The 23043-nt window shown below is 46.6% G+C and overlaps 1 protein-coding gene across 9 annotated transcripts in view; it reads left to right on the forward strand.

The window, feature by feature from the left end:
- Window positions 1–23043, forward strand: part of SLC37A1 (solute carrier family 37 member 1) — a 71978-nt gene that overhangs the window by 1070 nt on the left and 47865 nt on the right. For 2 of the 9 annotated variants that reach the window (XM_064279503.1, XM_023559131.2), the window contains 2 exons: window positions 5939–6171; window positions 12671–12752. In XM_064279503.1, the coding sequence (XP_064135573.1) occupies window positions 6116–6171; window positions 12671–12752 (138 nt within the window). In that variant the 5' untranslated portion in view covers window positions 5939–6115. The other 7 variants (XM_064279504.1, XM_064279505.1, XM_064279501.1 and 4 more) reach the window with 7 other exon arrangements.

A 23043-nucleotide genomic window follows, 5' to 3' on the forward strand; every position in this document is an offset into this window, starting at 1 on the left:
GGTGACAGCGAGGGTGCACCTGAAGCAGGTGATGGAGCCAACCGGGGCTTTTCCAAAAGAGATGAGCGTCACAGGCATACCTGGTGCGGTCAAAATGGCTCAGCCCAGACGCGTTCCCGCACCCGCGTCCACTATTTAATCCAAGGCTCGGGCTTCGCCATCCTGACCCTTGGCGGGACACAATGCGAATGCAAACCCAGGAGGCGAGGACGAGCCCCTCGGCGCCGCGCACGGCGGCGCCGGCCCTTCCCTGGGGAGCGCCAGTCTTGCCGCCGTTGGGGACGACCTGCCTTTAAGACAAAGGGGCGACGCGCTGCCGGCCCTGGAGGCTCCGTGTGCGGCCGGGAGCAAGCAGTGAGCGCGCGGGAGCTCGGGCCGCCGGCGGGCAGGTGCGGGGCGCGGGGACCCCCGGTGGGCGGAGCGCGGGGCGCGGGCACCGCGGTGGGCGGGGCGCGGGGGGCCGGGCGGCCGGGCGCTCGCCTGGGGCCGGTGGGGGCGGGGAGGGCCCGCCGGCCAGTCGTCACCGTGCCCGGCCCGGAGCCCCGCGGCCCCGAGAAAAGTGAAAGGGCGGCGGCGGAGCGGCGGCTCCAGGAAGTCGCGAGCAGGAAGCGCCCGCGGGGCCGTGCCGGAACGCGGGGACACGGGGCCTCGGCGGCGCAGGTGAGACGCGGGGACTGGGAGGGCGTGCAGGACCCTTCCCAGCACCTGCCCGCCGCTGGGACTCGGGCGCCGCCGCCCACCGCACCTGACACCTCGGCGACGAGCGGGGACCCGGGGGGACAGGGGCACCGCCCCCGCTGGGAGCCAGGAGGCGGAGTCCCTGTTCTCTCCGGGCTGTCCCCTCCCTCTGCCTCTTTTGGGAGGGGGGGCAGTAAGGTCTCCAGCGCTCCTTTCCTTGAGGGAAATGCCTGAAATAAGGATCTGGAAGAGTAGCCCTAGGTGACAATGCCGGGCGTTCTCGAACCCTGCGCCGCGGGGGCTCCAGGGAAGTAAAGTCAGGGAGACCGGCGGCCGCACTGGAGCCCCGGACCGGGGCGAGCCTCACTGTCCCGGAGGAGTGAGCCCCCGCCCCGGCCGCAGTGACAGCGGGGGTCTGGGGACCCCGCGAAAAGCCACCCCGCGCATTGTCGCCCGCACGATTGGGACGTGGCGGTGCCCGCTGAACTCGCCCCCTGCCGGGACCAGACGCCCGGGGAGGAGCCAACACAAAACCTCCCCACGGGCTCCAGCGCCAGCACCCGGGCCTCTGGGTAGTTGGTTGTTGAGCAGCTGGTTCCTGCGCCCGTGACCCTCCGGCCAGCCGGGAATGACAGCCACCTCCGGGCTTATGGGTCTTAGAACGCAGGCGAGTCCTTTCACTGCTGGCCACTAGCGTCTGGCTCTTTTGCCCCCTCATCCCACACGGTATCCTCGAACCCTCACCGCTGCTACAGTACCGGCAGCCGAAGGAGCTTAGGGGTCTGAGGATTTGCGTTTGAACGGAGGATGCTGAGAAAGCCCCTCACCAACTCCCCAGGTTTGCATTTCTGAAGAGAAATTCCAAAGCCTGCTGTCTCTAACTCTCCCACATCTGACTGCCAGGAAGGTGCCGCCTACTCTGGAACTGAAATTGGGTGCAGCTGTTTGAGTTGGTCACTGAATTAGGACCCCCTTCATTAATCCCTTTTCAGATCAAGTTAAAAACCCGGGGTTCTTAGACCGTCTGTGTGGATTCGTGTGTTTGTGGAGCTGGAGGTCCTTCTGTGCAGACCATCTTCGGTGTTCTGGGTGAGGGGAGGGATAGTGGCCCGAATAGAATTCAGATGCCTACTTGTACTTAGGTCTGCAGTTCAAATCTGCCAGGCACTCCTTGGAAACTCTATGGGGCAGTTCTTCTCTGTCCTATAGGGTCGCTATGAGTCGAATCGACTCGAGGGCAGTGGGGTTTCTTGTACTTAAGCCAAGGGAAAGGAAAGGCTGCTTGCGTTAATCTTTAATAGCCTTTAAAAGCACAAAACCATAGAAAGTGTTTACTCTGGAATGGAAGTTGTCTTTATCTCTTGGTGAAAAAAAATTATGAAAACGTTTCGGGGGGGGATGCATTTTTCACCCACCTTTACCTTTAAAATGAGACACACATTAAACATTTTTTATCTTTGAGTAAATTATTTAAAATGCACATGGGGCCGATTTGATTATTTATGGCGGCAGCTCAGACCCTGGAAAACACCTCTTAGATCTCACTCTTGCTGTTGTTTGTTTTTGACCTCATTACCTGAGTCTCCACGGAGTGCTCTGAAATGTTCTAGGCACAGAGATCACCACGTGGGTGTGCCTGAGGGTGGGGCTTGGGGATGTATATCTTCTCAAGTTAGTCCCTTTCACTGTTGGCTGTTAGCTGCCGACCAGGTGGCCACTGACTCATGGTGACCTCGTGTGTTAAAGAGAAGAGCTGTGCTCCCTGGGGTTTTCTTGGCTGTCATCTTTATGGAAGCAGATCCCCAGGCCTTTGTTGCTCGAAGCCACTGCGTGGGTTTGAACAGCCAGCCTTTAGGTTAGTAGTCAAACGCAAACTGCTTGTGCCACCCAGGCTTCTAGGGTTGACCAGTTTGGGCTCTTTCAGAAGATGGGCGTACAACTTGTGTTTCCCAGGGTTTCATGAAAATGCTCTAATGGGGTGTTTCTTGACACCTTGGACAGTAGAATGAAACCCTGACAGTTTTCCCTTAGCGAGTTTGTAAGTTCAAGGGGTGCCTATAAAAGGCGACTTAATAAAAGAATATTTTCTTTTTGTGTACCTGGCTGTGTGCCATAGCCAAGTGACTTGCTCCTGTTCTGCTGCCCTCTCCGTGGTGTCGTGGTCATCTAGTGCTGGTACGACAGAAATACCACAGGTGAATGGCTTTAACAAAGAGAAGTTTATTCTCCTGCAATCTAGGAGGCTAGGGGTCCCGAATTCAGGGCTCCAGCTCCAGGGGAAGGCTTTCTCTCTGTTGGCTCTGGGGGCAGGTCCTTGTCATCAGTCTTCTCTGGTCTAGTTGCTTCTCAGCACAGGAACCTCAGGTCCAAAGGACACGCTCTGCTCCCGGCATTGCTTTCTTGGTGGTATGAGGTCCCCTTATCTCTCTGCTCGTTGCCCTTTTATATCTCAAAAGAGACTGACTGAAGATACAACCTAATATTGTAGATTGAGTCCTGCCTCATTAATATAACCGCCTCTAATCCTGCCTCATTAACAACACAGAGGTAGGATTTATAACACATAGAAAAATCAGATCAGATGACAAAATGGTGCACAGTCACACAATACTGGGAATCATGGCTTAGCCAAGTTGGCACACATTTTAGGGGACACAGTTCAGTCCGTAACATGTGGTAAGTATATCTAGGCCCATTTGGGCCAGTGGAAGCAAGGCTGGTGGGAGGCATGGACTTCAGGAAACAGAACTGGAATTTGCCCCCATCACATCCAGCCAACCCGGCCAAGCCACTGGCCTCATTTCTCCTCATCTGCGAAATGTGGACGGTGCCTTTTCTTCTGCATGGTTGAAGGGCTAAGATGAGGTCAGCTACATCATTGTCGTTAAGGATCTCAAGGTCTCCACCAGCTCTAAATGAGTGGTTTTCAGTGGGAAGGGGCCTCATTGCGTGGCTGTTAATTTCTCAGATGTGAAGTCACTCTCTTTATGCATCTTAATTTCACCTGCTTTGAGAATTTATAGCAATTACTTTCATTGTTTTAAAAGGAAACCAAGGAGTTTCTACTTTTCTCCTCCTGGTTTCTTAGTGCCTTGGGGCCTTTTTTGTTGCTGTTACAGGTTTTAACAATTGAATTGAGGTTTATTGATTGATGGGCTTAGTAGGTGGTAATTGAACCTTTCTAGACTTGAGTAAGAACAACCTGTGCATAGAAAGGAGTCCCTTGGTGGCGCAAACTTAAGTGCTCCACTACTAATCAAAAGGTTGGTGGTTCAAACTCGCCTAGGTGCGCCTTGGAAGAAAAGCCTAGAGATCTACTTCTGAGCAATCAGCCATTAGAAACCCTATAGGCCAGTTCTACTCTGACACACGTGGGGTCACTATGAGTTGGAACTGAACTGATGGCAGCTGGTTTGGTTTTTAGGCGTGAGTAGGGAAGCGGTATTTGGACGGAGGAAGACCTTTGATTCTGAACGTCCATTTTCAGGCCTTGTAAAGTTTAAACCAAATCCTTTACTTAGAAGACATCATTGCAGAATTTTTTTCTCAGCATAGATCCAGGTCCAATCAAGGAGCCCGTTCATTTTGAACAAAATTTGAGTAAAAAATTTTTTACATCTAGAGATTCAAGCACAAGCAGTCATGCAGCATTCGTGGCCATTCAGTCAACACGAGTTTCTTGAGCAGTTGCTCTGGGTTAGGTTCTGAGCCAGGCATTGGGAATAGGGCAGCCCCCTGCCGTCTCAGACCTTGCCATCCTGAATTTACAACAAGGACAGTGCCAGCTGATCTATATTGAGCATTTACTACACACCAAGCCCCGTGCCAAGTGCTTTCCATGTGTTATCTTATTTCATCTTTATAACAGCCCTGAAATATAGGTGCTTATGTCCCCATTTTTTAGCCAGGGAAGGGGAGAAAAGCAGAAACGTTAAGTAACATGCCTGAGTTTAAGTGCCTGAGGTCATTTGGGAGGCCCTGAGGTGAACGGATAGCATCTGTTAAGATGTGGTAGGTGCTGAGGGCCCCATGGGACACAGGCAGTTGGCTCTCCTGGCAGGAAGGAGTAGGCCTCCAGCACTCAGCCCTCCGTTATGAGATGCCTGGAGGAGATGAGGCAGCTGGTGTGGCTCTGGGATGAAAGCTTGTCAAGGGTTTTGAACTTTTTTCTAAAAAAGCCATACAAAGGAAAATCATTAAAGAAGGTACATGTTTTGAAAGCTCACTCTGAAGGGAGGGTACGAGTGAATGTGCCAAGACCAGTTCTGTTTTGGAAGACACAGTGGCTTCACCAACACTGAGCAACGTTTCATTCTCTTATACGTAGGGTTGCTATGAGTCAGAATCGACTCGTCGGCAGCTAATAAGAACAATAAATCTGAATGGAAGGTGTTTGCTATTACTTATCCAAAAGCAAGTTGTGCAAAGACACTAAATAAATTCCAGTTTCTTTAAATCCAGATTGGTTTTTACTCAATGATAGCTTTGTTAAAAAAAATACATACATATATATATATATATATAAGACCTGTGACTATGAACATGGAGGTAGAAAATCCATGTTATGACATGTACAAGTTACTGTGTATTATGTAAAGTTTTGCTCCACAGAGTTCTTGTCACCAAAGGCAGAAGGGGAAGCCAGGCCTGGGGAGCTGGGGACCCTATGGCTCTCATCCTCCCTACCTGTTCTTAACTCTGCCTTCAGCCTTCACTTTGTGATTTCCCTGATCTTTATGGTGACCTACAGGAGTTAAAAAAGGAAGTGGTACATAGATGGAGTTAGCTCCAACCACATCACATAGGTTTAGATTCAAACTGCAAAGCCACGATGAAGTGATTGGCTTGACAACTTGCCATCTTGAACAGGCCTGTGCTCCTCTCTGTGGTTCAAAAGTGGCCTGGTCCAGTTGCCCTGGCATGCTGTATAATTGAGCACGTGGCATAACCGCCGGGCACATACTTGGTTTCACATGAATATTAATTCTACCTCTGTAGTGTGTTCTGCTTCAGAGCAAATGTGTTGATCTCTAGGTACCGTCCAGATGCAGATGACCTCTGTGGTCCCTTTAATAGTTAATCAGAATAGCAAGTGAAATTAATTTCAGTTTCCTTTGAACAAACTGCCGTGAGGGCAGACACTGCCTCTACCTGGTAGTGCCCATGGTAAGAGCTCTCTTTCATACTGCTCTAACCCAGACCGGGTCACAGCCATACTTGTAGCGACTTCTGCAAGTGACATCTCACTTTCTCCTTGCAGAGTACTGAGCCATTGCTGGAAGAAGAGGGGACACGCGACCCCAGGACACTGTCTGTGCATGTCCCCAGCCTGTGCATGCTCTAGGAGCAATAGAGAGGTAACTTGGGGCAAAGATTAATCACCCATATGTGAAGCACCCTCTTTCTGCCTGAAGCTCTGTGGTCAGCAGTGACGTCAATGGCTCGGCTCCCTATTGGCATTCGCTTCCTCATCTCGTTCTCAAGGGACCAATGGTAAGTCCTGGTGTTGAGTATCTTTGGTGTGGGGCTGTGTACAGATGTGGGTGCGCCATGCAGGCCAGCTTTCGCTTCCTGATGTCACCGTAAAACACACGGTGTTGACTTGCTTCCCTGGTAACTGTTGAATTGCTTGGTGGTGTAGAAGCAGGGGTTGGGAGCATTGAGTTGTCCATCGGTCTTTGGCACTGGAGGTGACAGGTGGTGTCTGGACTCTTGTGTGGTTTAGTGCTTTTTGTAATAATCGTGGTCTCCTCAGGAGCATAGTAACTCTCAACCAGCAGTTTTATAAAATGGCTGTAGGTAAAGTGTGTGTGTTAACTCTGAGCTCAAATGAGTGGCCTGGCTTTCAGTGCTTTCAGGGAGGAAATAAAATCCAAACAGAGTTATATGCAGGCCACAACACCAGGTTCTGTTCAGAGAGCACCTCTCCTTAAACGCTCTGGAAGACCTTCTTGGGGTGGATTCGTTGATCTCTCAGTCTGTGAAGGAAGCATACGGCGGGGCAGAGTCTGGAGCTGGCACTCTGGCCTCCTACCCACGCTGTCTCGGAGGTTTCCCTCCCCGGTCCATCTCCTGCCACCAACCCACTCATGGCCTCCACACACTTTGCTGCTTCTTGGGCTCCTGCTGGTTGTTAGAGCTTGATTCAAGAGCCTCCAGGTCTCTGGGGTTTGACTTGAAAGCAACTGCCTTTAACCAGAGGGTGTCCTTGCTGACTTTTAGTTCCTGTCTACTGCTGATCTAGCCACAAAGACATGGTTGGATAGTTAACGTTTTATTTAGAGCATTTTTATCATTAGCTTCTTTACTTTTGTAACTTTATTTTGATATAGTTTGAAACTCACAGAAGAAAGTTGTAAGAATGTTACAAACAATGCCCGTAGAATGCAGGCCTGTTAACATTTTGCCTCATCTGTTTTATCATTTGCTTCTTACTTCACCCACCCCCCCCCCACCACTTTTTCTGAACTGTTGAGAGTAAGTTGCAGACATCATGCCTTTTAATATCTAAATACGTCAGTGTGTATTTCCAAAGAGCAAGGCATTCTCTTACAAAACCACAGCACCATCATCAAGATCAGGAAATTTCGCACTGATCCAATACTGTTATCTAATCCACACATATATTCAAAATTATCAAATGTTCAGTAATGTCCTCCATAGACTTTTCTTCCCCGTCCAGGATCTCGTCCAGAATCACATGTTAGATTCAGTTGTCCCGTGGGTTTAGTTCCTTTAATCTGGAACAGTTCCTCAGCTTTCTTTTGTCTTTCATGACCTGGACATTTTTGAAGGGAGCAGGCCATTTATTTTATAAAATGTCTCTTGTTTTAGATATGTCCTATATTTCTTCATGATTGCATTCAGATTATGCATTTTTGGCAGGAATATCACTGCCGATGAAGGGAGTCAGGTAGGGAAGGGAGGGGGTCTAGCATGCATCATGTGGTGGTGGGTTAGAATTAAAGGTACCAGGGTAAAGTCTTGCATTTTCGTATATAAATAGATAGGTAGGTGGGTATAGAAACAGGAATAGACATTTATGGACGTGTGTGTGTACATGTGTGCGTACAAGGTCCTAGTCAGCAAACTGAGAGGACCTGGGAACAGCAATGCCCAGTGGCACACCTAGCACCAGAATTTGGTTCCTACATGCCCTTCCCACCACACGGAGCCAGGGATCCTTGGGGACATGGTTGGTGCCGGGAGTGGGGCAGAGAAAGTAAAAGATGAGCCTGGAGCATCCTGTGCCAGAAGATAAGGAAGTGCTTAGCAGTGAAGGGACCATCACTGGCCAGGTCTGGGATAACTTGAGATTTTAAACAAACGTTAATAGCAGTGGATTATAGCCCATCGAATACCGTAAGAATCTAGTGAGTCCATACTGCTGTAAATCAGTGGATAAATGGGAGAATGGCAAGCTCTTCATCATAGGAGAATGTCAGCTAATAAATGGAGAAGGACAGTTGGAGTCAGAACATCACCATTCTGTGGCCATTAGAGCAGTAGTTAGTTCTGGCAAACATCATCAACGGACCCAAAAACTGCTGGTGAACGTTTGACGGACAGGGCATCTACATGACCTCACATTCCCACAAATTCTTTATTAATTATTTGGGAAAACAGTAGCTTCGTGGGGAACAGTGTGGTGGGCAGTGTCTTAGTCAAGTGGGCAGCGGTGACGTCACTGACGTAGGAGTCTCCTGATAGGACACTCTGAAAAGGACGTGGCTTCGCATCTGGGTTTCATTTCTCTTTTTTAAATTGTGGATGTCACTTTGGACCAATTTCTACACCAAATAATGTTGCTCAGTAACTCTCATCGAAAGTGTGTTTTTTTTTTCCCCCTCATTTGCGTATGACTGAGGTAAATAACCACTCAAGCAAGGCGACAGATTTCTGCCTTGAGTCTCTGAGCTTGGAGCAGGTTGCCTTTGAGTCTGAGAACACCTGTGATGGTCTGGGACATTTCTGTTCTGCGTGGTCATTGCTGAGCCGTGCTTTTTTTGCTGGAAACTTAAGGTTAACCCACTGTTCTTGTCATGTCAGTGGCTGCAAGGAATGCTACCGTTTGACAGAAATACCAAAAGTAAGTGGGACAGTGATGAATGAGAGGATCAGAGAATATATTTTTAACTGCATTTGCTATTATGTTTATAAACCTAAATGCAATACCAGACAACAATAAAAGTAGTGGATGGATAAATCCAAAACCCTGGCTTTGTAAATAATAAAAGAAGAAAGAGCAAAATGAGGATGGAATTACAAAATGGGAAAAGGACTTCAGGAGGGTTGTTTAGAATGTTAGATGTGACCCCAGAGCCCAGGGCGCTCCTACAGAAACGAAGGTCTGCTCGCTGTCCAGACAGGCTATTGAGGTGGCTACCAAGACAGCACCAGGCCCAGAGCTGCTGCTCTGGTTTAAACGGGCCTGGGGGGAAGACGTTGTTCAAGGGGGACACCCAACCTCAGGTTACTCACTCCTCCCCACTCCTCAAACTCTGTTTAAATAAGATGTGGGAAGTTAGGGAAGAAGGAAGAATTTGGAAACAGAGGAAGGAGAATTGTCCTGATTCCAGCTAAAAGGTTTTCCTCATTTGGAGATCTGTCTTCTGACTCTAGGAAAATTCCAGATTGCTGTGTCAGTGGGCCCTTTACCTGATTCTGTGGGACAGCTTCTCTCAGAGAACCCTGTGAACCTGCGGGCGGTTTCTCTTCCCAGATGGGCCAAGTCATCTTCACCTCCACACAGAGTGGCACTGAGCATTCCGGACGCACAGGCCACTCTCTCTGGTCCTCAGTGTTCACCTGGCACCCTGGGTGTGGGCAGCAGCTCGGCCACCCCCAGCGAGGGCCAGCCACGAGAAGAGCCCAAAGCCCTACCAGGCTGGGGCCACCGAGCAGTGCTTGCAAAGCCACCAGCTGGATGGAGAAGGAGAGGAGCAGCTGGGAAATGACGGCCAGGACTGATAACCTAACAGACTTGCCGATCTAGGAATGCAGTCCCAGGGCCCTAGGACTCTTTAGACCTTATCTGGTAACAGAGAGAGATCTTTATTCCTGGGCCACCTGGGTGAGAGTGGAGAGCAGCACCTAAGTACCCACTTACGTAGAGCTACCCTCTCAGACACCTTCTTAGCTAAGTGTTCATGAAACTCAGATCCTTGAGGTTGCTGATACAGCTGTAAAGCTGGTGGCTCCTGGTATCCCCAAGGGCTCATGAGAGATGGTCCAAAGTCTTCCCTCAAATGCTGCTTTGGGAGGTTCCTGAGGTAACTCGTCTGGTAACTTTGCTTTTCTGGTGGAGATGGGAAAAAGGGAACCGTGTACCTGAATGGGCAGGTCAGAGTCATCAGTGGGCTACATTTGCTAATAACTTATAGCAACTGGGAACTTAAGTGATCGGTGAGTCCAGCTGTGGGCTGCGATTGGGGGCTTGTGAAGCTCCGTCACCTGGGATCCTTCTATACTAGCGACCTGAGGCGTAGAGGGGCCTCCTGTTGCCCTGGAGTTGATTCTGAGTCATGGCAACCCTGTGTGTGTTAGAGTGGAACTGTGCTCCATACCAAAACCCAAACCAAACCCATTGCTGTTGAGTCAATTCCGACTCATAGCGACCCTATAGGGCAGAGTAGAACTGCCCCATAGGGTTTCCAAGGAGTGCCTGTTGGATTTGAACTGCCAGCCTTTTGGTTAGCAGCCATAACTCTTAACCACTGCGCCACCAGGGTTTCCTGTGCTCCATTGGGTTTTTAACTTATTTTTTCTTGTTGTTGAGAGCAAACACAGCAGAACGTACACCAATCCAACGATTTCTACTATTACACTTCTGTGACTTTGATTATATTCTTCCAGTTATGCAACTATTCTCACCCTCTTTTTCCAAGTTGTTCCTCCCTCATTAACATAAACTCAAAAAAAAAAAAAAAAAAAACCATTGCCGTGGAGTTGATTCTGACTCATAGCAACCCTACAGGACATAAACTCACTGCCCCCTACGTTTCCTACCTGATCTTTCGAGTTGCTCTTGTCAGTTCGATCCCATATAGTTCTTAAGAGAGCACAATTCTTTACTAATGAAGACATTAATTCTTTACTGATTGGACATTCTTTACTAATTAAGCTAAACTATTTTTTTTTTATTGTTTGCTTTTAAGAAGAGTTCAGGGGTTTAAGGTTTAAATATTATCTCAGGGGAATAGTTTCGAGGGTTCACTCAGCCCCAATGCTCCAAGATTCTTCGATAGACTGTTTGGTCAAAATGTTCAGTAATTCCGTAGGATTTTCGATGGCTGACTTTTCCTGAAGCAGATCGCGAGACCTTTCTTCTGAGGTGCCCTCTGTGGATGCAGATGAGAGCGTTAATTATTTGGCCTCCAGGGACTATGCTTGTAGGAGTAGTGGGTAGTATAACAGAGAGGTAAACCAAAGGATCAAGAGACTTTCATTTCTCCCCAAATGGATGGTTTTCTGGAACACAAGGACAGAGCCCAGCCTTATGTAACAGAGTCATCTTATCTGCATAGCCTTTGTTCTTTGGGCTTTTGGACAAATTACACACTCATTTTTCTTGTCTGACTTTTTCCCTACTGGGTTATTGGCATGGGTTTGGGGAGCAAAGAATCCTAGAAAAGGCCATGACTTTTTTTTGATGAAGCAGGGAGTATCAGGGCATTCCTTTATTCATTTAGAAGGACTTACTGAGTACCTAGCAAATTGGTTTTTGTTCCTTTGTTTAAGTCACAGTTGTTCCAAGGTTGTAGGTTTGCATCTCAGGGTTTCGCTGATCCTGTTTTTCCACCTGAGTAGTTCAAATCCACCAGGCACTCTTTGGAAACCCCTATGGGGCAGTTCTACTCTGTCCTATGGGTTCATTAAGAGTCAGAATCAGCTTGATGGCAATGGGTTTTTTTTTTTTTTTTAATGGCCTTTACTAAAAAAAAAGATCTGGAAAAGTTTGCCTGACCCCTACCATTTCCTGTGGCCAGAGAAGCAGGCACCCCTGTGGTTCTGTGTGTTATTCACGTAAAGCTTCCACCCAGCAGTAAATCAAGGTTTAAGATTGAGACTTGAGATTTGAGGAAGTGAGCCCAGCATCACTTGTGGGTAGGAGTTAGAATGCACCGGGCTGTGCCCAGAAACGGGTCCTCCCTAGGGAGAGGCCTTGCCTTTCCTTTCTTCTGTATATAGTGCTTCCTGCCTCAGAGAACTACTGATTCAAGCTTCACACAATTTGAGAAACCAGACAAGCTGGTTGATCTTCAGGACTCAGGGCACTGCCTCAGGACAGAGAAGGACCGGCCTCCTTGGCTGGAGCTCTTTTTCTGTCACCTCTTGCCAGATACCTTTTCCCCTACGCTTTGTATCCTCCAGAGAAATGCTTTTTAATTTTGACCTGAGTTAACATTTACCTTCGTCCTGAAGTCTTTTCTTTAGCTTTTCATATTTCAGTGCTTACTCTTAAACTCTTCTTCTCATAAACCAGGGGAGCAAGATGGCTCGGTGCCAGAGTTTTTTATGTCACTGACCTTATTCATAGTTTGTCAGCATCACCAAGTTTTTCTCATTGAGGTCAGTCAAATATTTCTATTTCTGCCTTGCCTGTGTGCTTCTGAAAAGTTGCACAGAAATAAAAAAGTTAAAAATAAATATGATCTGAAATGCCCAGGATAGCAGGCTGCCCAAGAAGCTTGTGGGTAATTTTGTTGTAAACTGAATAATCATTCCATTTTGTCTGCCTTGTAAATGTGTGTGTACAGGCTCTGATGTCAAATTTCTCTTTGATTATCGCTTTCTTTTTCTTTTTTTTTTTAATGAATTCTTCAGTTTGGACAAAGCAAAAGTGGTAAATTTTTTAATGTACTATTATAGCGATATAAATAGGATTGAGATTGACTGAATAAATTATAAATAGCATAATACGATTGAACGATACAGTTGAAATGCATTCTCAATGTATCTTATGTCATGCTCTATCACTGTTTTGTTTCAGGTACAGAGCCTTTACTTTTTTTTTGACGTTTTTGCTGTACGCAAGTTTTCACTTATCTCGGAAGCCTATCAGCATAGTTAAGGTAAGCAGTCATTAGGAAAAAAAAAAACTCAGTTTCATATCCTGCCTGTAATCTGTATAAGGAACTAGTTACTTTCCTGGGGTCATTCAGGGGGAAGAGGTGGATGGTTAGAGAATTGGAGAAAACAGATTTGTGTGCAAGGAAAAGCAGCAAATTATTTCACTGCTTGGATTTTTAGTTTCCCTTTTCTGAAATTAAAAATCTTCAAATTTGTATTTTAGGATTTATAATTTTGGAGGTATTATTGGAACCATGGTGGCACAGTGGTTAAGAGCTCGTGTGCTAACCAAAAGGTTGGCAGTTTGAATCTACCAGGGGCTCCTTGGAAACCCTATGGGGCAGTTCTACTCTGTCCTGAGAGGTCACTATGAGTCAGAATCAACTCGATGGCAACAGGTGGTTTTATACTTTTATAGAGGAGCCCCTGGGTGCTGCAGATTGTTAAGTGCTCAGCTGTTGACCAAAAGGTTGGAGGTTCAAGTCCACCTAGAGGCACCTCAGAAGAAAGGCCTAGTGATCTACTTCTGAAAAACCAGCCGTTGAAAACCCTATGGAGCACAGTTCTACTGTGACACACATGGGGTCGCCATGAGTTAGAGTTGATTCACTGGCAGCTGGAACTGGAAATAATTTTAGTTATAGCAGTTGACAGTTTCAGAACTCTAAAGGTTAATTAAATATTTATTTTCTTTTGTGTAAATTTCACCCTCAAATACGTTCAAGGTATATTGTTTCCTAAATTGCTTCAAACGTTATTACATTTTGATCCTAAATTGGCCTGTGGTGGTGAGTCACCATTAAAACACTGAGTTTCTTTTTGAATGATGGGTAAGCAGGAAAGAAGATGGTTAACTAGGTATTTAGCTAGACTTTTTGAAAAGAAGATTAGAGAACCCTGCATGATAACTAGTTATGACTTGGAAAAAAAACAGGATAATTTTCTCATCGTCATTAAAATACATTACTTTGCCTATAGACTGGTCTACAGACTTGAATGGCTTTTGACTCTTTATTGTAGAAGGAACAAGGAAATTGTCCAGTGCCAGAGGTAGCTCCTTGTCACTTGCGTGGCCCATTCCATCACTTTCCAGAAGTTGGCAAGACATCAGATCCAGGCCTCTAATCACATTGACCTTCGCGTCTGTGCTTCCTCCACGCCCACCGGGCGGCTCAGCTCCAGATAGCTGCTCTCTGTCCTCAGGCCGGTGGGAGAGGCAGCACAGACCTGTCACTTCTCTGGACACGAATGCATTCCCTGTTTCCAGAAACTTCCAGTTGGTGTGAAGCTTTAATCATTTACTCAAAATATCCTGAAATTCCTTCTTGACCTTTAGGAAGAAGGGATTGTCCAGGCCCTCCAGGTTTTAGCTGATGGTGGCACAAAAGAGAGATAAGGAAGAGGAAAGGGGCGGTGCTGTAAGAAACTTTTCCTTTACCAGACAAGTGACTCTAAAGTCTGTTTTATGATGTTAAGTGGACATTCAACTTTGTTTCTTCCAGGTGGATAACCAGTGGTACCAACAACATTTATTAAGTAGGCTACGTTTTTCCGATCATCTCTGTCAAATATTCTAGATTTTTTATTCTGTTCTACTGACCTGTTCCCGTGCCAATACCATAATAATTTGATTAAAACCCGTTGCTGTGGACTTGATTCTGACTCATGGTGACCCCAAGTGTGTCAGAGTAGATCCATGCTCCATAGGATGTTCAATGGCTGATTTTTTGGAAGTAGATCGCCAGGCACTTTGTTTTGAGCAGCTTCTGGGTGAACTCGAACCTCCAACCTTTTGGTTAGCAGCCAAGAACATTAACCATTGGTAGCACCCAGGGGAAACCCTGGTGACGTAGTGGTTAAGTGCTGCAGCTACTAACCAAGAGTTCAGCAGTTCGAATCCGCCAGGTGCTCCTTGAAAACTCTATGGGGCAGTTCTAGTCTGTTCTATAGGGTCGCTATGAATCGGAATCAACTTGACAGCAGCGGGTTTGGTTTTTGGTTTTTACCACCCAGGGACTCCAATAATTTTATTACAGTGGCTTAAAATATGTTTTTCATAGATACTTCTTAGATATTATCTTTTATAAACCTTAAGATTATTGTATTCCATTAAAAAAAACTGCTGAGATTTTCATTGGAGTTGCATTATATTTATATATTAATACAGAAAGCATTCGAACTTTCAAGATAGCAAGTTTTCCCACCCCAAACCACATGTACTTCCAGTGTTTCAAACTATGTTTTCCAACTGCCCCTGAGGGTTTATAATTTTCTTTTTACAAGCTGTGTGTGGCTGGAGAGACCTGGCCATGCTCACACCAAGTCCATGTCACCATTTTCCTCTGGGGTTCAGGGACTCTGTGGCCTAACCTCTTCCCGAGAATCCCCTCCCATCATGAAAAATAGATTACAAAGGGAGTAAAGATTTAAATGTAAATTAAAAATCTTAAAATAAAATTATGATCGTCTTAGGAGTGTGAAGTTAGGAAACCCAGGAACAATGGACAAAGGCTATGAATAGGCAGTTCACAGGCTTGGAATTCAAATTTCCAAGATGCACATCAACTATGTTCAAGTTTATTAGCTTTCACAGATGCAAATTCAAGTGATGCTATATCACTTTATAGTCATCACCTGGCAGAACATTTAAGAGAATGATAACCCCTATTTCGGCCAGTGACTGGGGAGTACTTTCATGTATTGCTGACAGAAATGGGAAGTGTCTCGCCCTTTGGAAGGAAATCTGGTAACATCCATTGAAATTAAAGATTACACATGCTGCTCAGTATTACTTCTGGGAATTTCGTCCATAAAAATAAATCTGCCCATACTTAGGGATATCTGCATAAGCATCTTTATTGCAGCCGTGTTTGTATTGACCAGAAAGAAAAAAACCAAAACACCTAGATAATGAGTGAGCCTCATCAGGAGGGGCGGGGTTGACTAAGTGATGGTAAATCCATCTTATGAGATGTACAACTACTACAAAGAGGGAGTTAGGGCTAAACCAGTTGACTCAGAAAGATTTCCAGGAAGTATCTGAGTGAGAGGAGTTAAGATACACAGAAGTATATGAAGCGTGACTCCATTTTTGGAGAATAAATAGTGAACAAGCAATTTCCTTATATATTCTATTCCTGTGTACATATGTGAGTGGGGTGTTTGTGTATGTCTCTGGGCATCTCCCTTGACTCATTCAGACTCATTCAGAATCCATTCACGTTCAAGTCCCGGTGTCTGGCCTTCCTATTTCAGATACCAAAACCTTAATTTCCATCTAGGATGTCCTCTGGGTGACACTTTGGAGAATTTTTTTTAACCCAGAACCTTATAAAAGGAGTATAAAGGACTTGTTAGAATAAATGAAGCCATACCACCTAGGGATCCATATAGAGCTTACTAAACACATACACACCGAACTCTTACGTGTAGTCCAGAGGTGGAGTGAAACCGACAGTACCCCATTCCCAGGGGGCGAGGAAGGAGAAGGAGGCTCAGTGAGGCCTGAATCCCCACTCTGACTGTCCTTGTCCTCCTCCTGGTTGCCTTGCAGCGTCTTCCGTACCCCTCCTCTGTTGGCCTGGTGACTTCCTGTTAGAGGGGGTCCAGCCACATAGGAGGAGCAGCAGCCCTGGGTGTAGCCGAGGGCCCACAGAGAGCTGAGAACCTAGGAGGTACTCAACAGATATCTTTGGAATGAATGAATGAGTGGACATTCTCAATGTGAAGTTGGCTGTTCACATACAGAGTTTGAAGAACAGCCTTCATTAAATATACGTTAATATAGCTGCTATTTGTATGTAAGTGACTGCACAGACCTGCCCAGGTGTAGAACATAAGGAGGCTCACTTTTTTTCTAGTGTATTCTTTGAAAATAAAATTACCTGTTGAATCTGCCTCCCAATCCCTGGAAATGGTTTCCTTGCTTCCCAGTGGTGTGGTGTGTGTGTTGGGGGAGGAGACGGAATCTGGAGGTGGAATACGCCAGGCGTTGTGGCGTCGACTCCGACTCATGGCGACCCTTTCTGCACCACAGTAGAACTGTGCTCCATAAGGTTTCCAATGATTTTTTTCAAAAGTAGGTTACCAGGCCTTTCTTCTGAGGCACCTCTGGGTGGACTCCAGCCTCCAACCCTTCAGTTAGCAGCAAATGTATTAACTCTTTCTATCACCCAGGGACCCCACAGATAGAACAGCATCCTACTTCCCCCTCACCACCGTGCATACACATTACTATGACTTCAGAGTTGTTTTGTGTCCTGTCATTGTGTTGTCACCTTTCTTCTCCCATCCCCGCCCAACCCACTAAATTCAACAACTTTTACATGTACAATTCAGTGATAGCTGTTACATTCTTTGAATTGTGCAACCATTCTCTCCCTCCTTTTCTAAGCGGTTCCTCCTCCATTAACACAAACTCTCTGACCCCTAAGTGTTTATCTAATCTTGCCAAGTTGTTGTCAGTTTGATCCCATATAGATAGATATTAAACAAGCATAACACTCAAGGCAGACATTCTGTACTAAACAAAAACCAAAACCAAACCCAGTGCCATCGAGTCGATTCCGACTCATAGCGACGCTATAGGACAGAGTACAACTGCCCCATAGAGTTTCCAAGGAGCGCCTGGTGGGTTCGAACTGCAGACCCTTTGGTTAGTAGCCATAGCCCTTAACGACTATGCCACCAGGGTTTCCTAGAGAAGCTAAATTATTATTTGGTTTTAAGAAGACTTAATGGGATGTTTTTGGTTGAAGGTTTAAATATTATGTCAGGGCAATAGTTTCAGGGGTTCAACCAGCCTCAGTGCTCCCAGAAAGTCTGGATTCCATGAGAATTTGAAATTCCATTCTGTATTTCCCTCCTTGCCAACCAGTTTTTTGATTGATCAATTTTTCATAACTGCCTGATATAGCATGTTGATTAATTTTATATGTAACTTGTTGAAAGTCACTCATGTAAAAAATTTTTGCCAAGAAAACTGCTATTATGAAAGCCAGTGTTTCTCCAGGGATTTGATCTCCTCCTCACAAATATTTTTCTAAGTATGTAGTGGCCGTGGGGAGGTGAAGCTGTTTTGCTGGAGGCAACCACGGTGAGTCACCTTGTGAGCCTTTTTCTGATAAGTTCTTCTTAGTTTATTGAAGCCTTAATTGTCCCCCCAACACCAGGGTCTGGGGATGAAGCTCACTGAAATATTAAAGTACAACAATATTGTTGAAGACTTAACGTGTGTGGGTATTGAAATAACCTCCAAGGCTTTCTGCTAGAGTAACATCAAACCTGGTATTGCTATTGCTGCAGCCCTTCAACGGGGCAGTTACGTTTTCTCATATGAAAGAGAAACGTTGGGGAGATGGAGGTTGAGAGGGCAGAGTCAGCAAAGGCCCAGTGGAGGCCCTCCAGGGGCCGAGTCTCTGTGGGAACGGTCAGGCCTTGTATGCTCACAGCTACCAGTGCCTGAGCGCTTTCCTGGGGCTGAGGACCCAGAGAGGTGCTCTCCACTATCTCTTCATCTTTGCAGCCACCCTGTGGCAAGGAGAGTTAAGTGACACTTTGCGTGGTCGCAAGCCCGTGGGCACTAGGATTCCAGCTCCCATCTGTCAGTGCCACAGCTCATGTTCCTAACCCCTGTGCTAGGCTGCCTCTCGTCATGCCAAAACCCAACCCCAGAAAACCTTTCTGCTTGTTTATGAAACAGGGGGATCGTTCCTAGTGTTTCATGTTTTCACGAGGTGGTTCCTCCCTGGGAACATTTAACACTGGAAGAGATTGTAAACATTTGTTTTTAAGCAGTGGTCTACAAAATTCCTTTTCCTCTTGCTTCCCTGCAAGGCTGTTCTAGAAGCCTCAGTGCTCAAATTTAGCCCTGGAAGCTCGGAGCTGGGAGGGCCTGCCGCATCCACCATCCTCCCTGTGTCAGGGACTAATGACCACAGCAGCAGCAGTGAGGCCTCATGGCAGGGCAGATTGGCTTCCATGAGAGACAGCGGGGAAAGGTGGGCAGAGCGGCCTGCTGCCTGAGGGAGAGGAGGAGGAGAGAGGATAAAGTCAAAGGGATGGGGACATGCTGAGCAGGCTTGCTTCATGCAGAGAGGAAGGGCGCTGCCTCACCGCCGGGGCTCCACCACGATCTCAGGGTGATGCTCCGCAGTCCTCACTTGAGCTGAGTGCAGGGCACAGAGAAGGGGCACAGGCGGGGACAGAGGGAGGACACAGAAGGAGCAGAGGTGGGAGCAGAGAAGGAGCTCGAGCACTTGGGGAGAAATTATCAGCCCATTGACCAAGACAGATCTCCTCAGGCCTTGAGGACCACAGGTGGGGCTCTGTGGAGGACAGCTGTGCAGCAGATCTTTATTTCGACTCTGTGAAGCTGAGCCTTGGCCAGCCTTTCAGGGTGATGTATAGGTTACAGCAGAGTAGCCCCGTGACGGGACACAGCAGCATGACCAGAGTGGCTGGCTCCTGCTGCTGTGCCAGGACTCAGTGACATGTGTCTGTGTGCCATCAGCTGTAAAAGCAGATAGTGTCCAGTGCGCTTGCCCATGGTCCCAGGAAGAGCAGCCTTTCAGAGGAGACGAGGTGGAATGGCCAGTGCACAAGGGCAGTGGATAGGACTTTGCTGCTGCTGCCGGTAGGCCTGGTGTGGACCTCCTTGACCACTGCACTGGGCCCTGACTCTGGAGAGACGCCCTGTTCCCATCCTCCCCTGAGCCAGCTTTCCTCAGAGCTCCTGGCATCTTTCACGAAAAGATGCCCCCCTGGTCTCAATATCATGGTCATTTAAAGGGCACCTGGTCCCCTTAAAGGGCATCTCCCTGACCACAGAGGACCCCTCCTTCCTGCCCTCACCCCTGCTTGGTGGGTCTGTCCATCTGAGCCACATGCGGTGCAAAGCCTTTATTAAATAGCTCGTCCAGCTGGAGCGAGTGGGAGTGAGAGAGGCTGCCTGGAGAGGCCTGGGAGGGGCTGGAGGAGACGTCCCAGTAGAAGGTGGAGTCTGGTCTGTTGCCTCCTTGTAGTTACAGAGCAGGTCCCCTGTTTGTTCAGTCAGCTGTTTCCTCTCTAACAGTATGGGCCCCAGCCATCCTGTGGGCATTAAGTGGGTATGAGCAACCCTGTCTGCAGATGAGGGGACTGAGGCTGGGGTGGTAACTTTCTCAAGCTCACATAGCTAGTTTAGCCATCAAGCTGGGGTTTGATAACAGGTCTTTAGCTCCCAAGGCCTTGTGCTTTCCCTTCTGCCTGCTGCCTCCCAGATGAGTTCCTCTGCCCACCCAGCGCCCTGGTTGCTGGCTCCATGGATAACGTGATGGGCTGGTGACCTTTCTCCCAAATATCTGTTTTTATTGTGGTATGATTTGCATATAGGTAAAGTACACAAATCTTAAATATCTGGCCTGAAAAATATTTATATACGTACCCAGGTTATCATCATCTAGGCTAAGGTGTAGAACCCTTTAAGACATAGGCCCTTTATAGGCCCTGTTAAGACACAGAGTCCAGGAGACTCCCTTGTACCCTGTTCCCATCACTGCCCTCCAGGTAGCCATGGTTCTCACCTCCATCACCGTAGATTTGTTTTCCTGTTCTCCAACTTCATACAGATGGAATCATGCAGCTTGTACGCCTTTGTGTCGGGCTTCTTTGGTTTAATATTACGTTTGTGAGGCTCATCCTGAGTGTTGTGCATAGCTGCGATTTGTTCTCTTTCGCTGCTGTGCAGTGTGCAGTTGTCTGGATCTGGCCAAATATCTCTGTTCTTTTTTTTTTTTTTATAACTTTTATTAAGCTTCAAGTGAACGTTTACAAATCCAATCAGTCTGTCACATACAAGTTTACATACATCTCACTCCCTACTCCCACTTGCTCTCCCTCTCTTGAGTCAGCCCTTTCAGTCTCTCCTTTCTGGACAATTTTGCCGGCTTCCCTCTCTCGCTATCCTCCCATCCCCCCGCCAGACAAGAGTTGCCAACACAATCTCAAGTGTCCACCTGATATAATTAGCTCACTCTTCATCAGCGTCTCTCTCCCACCCGCTGACCAGTCCCTTTCATGTCTGATGAGTTGTCTTTGGGGATGGTTCCTGTCCTGTGTCAACTGAAGGTCTGGGGAGCATGGCCGCCGGGATTCCTCCAGTCTCAGTCAGACCATTAAGTTTGGTCTTTTTATGAGAATTTGGGGTCTGTATCCCACTGATCTCCTGCTCCCTCAGGGGTCCTCTGCTGTGCTCCCTGTCAGGGCAGTCATCAATTGTGGCCAGGCACCAACTAGTTCTTCTGGTCTCAGGATGATGTAGGTCTCTGGTTCATGTGGCCCTTTCTGTCTCTCGGGCTCTTAGTTGTCGTGTGGCCTTGGCGTTCTTCATTTTCCTTTGCTCCAGGTGGGTTGAGACCAATTGATGCATCTTAGATGGCCGCTTGTTAGCATTTAAGACCCCAGACGCCACATTTCAAAGTGGGATGCAGAATGATTTCATAATAGAATTATTTTGCCAATTGACTTAGAAGTCCCCGCAAACCATGTTCCCCAGACCCCCGCGCTTGCTCCGCTAACCTCTGAAGCATTCATTTTATCCCGGAAACTTCTTTGGTTTTGGTCCAGTCCAGTTGAGCTGACCTTCCATGTATTGAGTGTTGTCTTTCCCTTCACCTAAAGCAGTTCTTATCTACTGATTAATCAATAAAAAACCCTCTCCCACCCTCCCTCCCTCCCCCCCTCGTAACCACAAAAGTATGTGTTCTTCTCAGGTTTACTATTTCTCAAGATTTTATAATAGTGGTCTTATACAATATTTGTCCTTTTGCCTCTGACTAATTTCACTCAGCATAATGCCTTCCAGGTTTCTCCATGTTATGAAATGTTTCAGAGATTCGTCACTGTTCTTTATCGATGCGTAGTATTCCACTGTGTGAATATACCACAATTTATTTAACCATTCATCCGTTGATGGATACCTTGGTTGCTTCCAACTTTTTGCTATTGTAAACAGAGCTGCAATAAACATGGGTGTGCATATATCTGTTTGTATGAAGGCTCTTGTATCTCTAGGGTATATTCCCAGGAGCGGGATTTCTGGGTTGTATGGTAGTTCTATTTCTAACTGTTTAAGATAACGCCAGATAGATTTCCAAAGTGGTTGTACCATTTTACATTCCCACCAGCAGTATATAAGAGTTCCAATCTCTCCGCAGCGTCTCCAACATTTATTATTTTGTGTTTTTTGGATTAATGCCAGCCTTGCTGGTGTGAGATGAAATCTCATCGCAGTTTTAATTTGCATTTCTCTAATGGCTAATGATCGAGAGCATTTTCTCATGTATCTGTTGGCTGCCTGAATATCTTCTTTAGTGAAATGTGTGTTCATATCCTTCGCCCACTTCTTGATTGGGTTGTTTGTCTTTTTGTGGTTGAGTTTTGACAGAATCATGTAGATTTTAGAGATCAGGCGCTGGTCGGAGATGTCATAGCTGAAAATTCTTTCCCAATCTGTAGGTGGTCTTTTTACTCTTTTGGAGAAGTCTTTAGATGAGCATAGGTGTTTGATTTTCAGGAGCTCCCAGTTATCAGGTTTCTCTTCATCATTTTTGGTGATGTTTTGTATTCTGTTTATACCTTGTATTAGGGCTCCTAGGGTTGTCCCAATTTTTTCTTCCATGATCTTTATCGTTTTAGTCTTTATGTTTAGGTCTTTGATCCACTTGGAGTTAGTTTTTGTGCATGGTGTGAGGTATGGGTCCTGTTTCATTTTTTTGCAAATGGATATCCAGGTATGCCAGCACCATTTGTTAAAAAGGCTATCTTTTCCCCAATTAATTGACACTGGGCCTTTGTCAAATATCAGCTGCTCATACGTGGATGGATCTATGTCTGGGTTCTCAATTCTGTTCCATTGGTCTATGTGCCTGTTGTTGTACCAGTACCAGGCTGTTTTGACTATTGTGGCTGTATAATAGGTTCTGAAGTCAGGTAGAGTGAGGCCTCCCACTTTCTTCTTCTTTTTCAGTAGTGCTTTGCTTATCCGGGGCTTCTTTCCCTTCCATATGAAATTGGTGATTTGTTTCTCTATCCCCTTAAAATATGACATTGGAATTTGGATCAGAAGTGCGTTAAATGTATAGATGGCTTTTGGTAGAATAGACATTTTTACTGTGTTAAGTCTTCCTATCCATGAGCAGGGTATGTTTTTCCACTTAAGTATGTCCTTTTGAATTTCTTGTAGTAGAGCTTTGTAGTTTTCTTTGTATAGGTCTTTTACATCCTTGGTAAGATTTATTCCTAAGTATCTTATCT

This window comes from Loxodonta africana, chromosome 2 (genome assembly GCF_030014295.1).
Source record: "Loxodonta africana isolate mLoxAfr1 chromosome 2, mLoxAfr1.hap2, whole genome shotgun sequence".
NCBI classification, from domain to species: domain Eukaryota; kingdom Metazoa; phylum Chordata; class Mammalia; order Proboscidea; family Elephantidae; genus Loxodonta; species Loxodonta africana.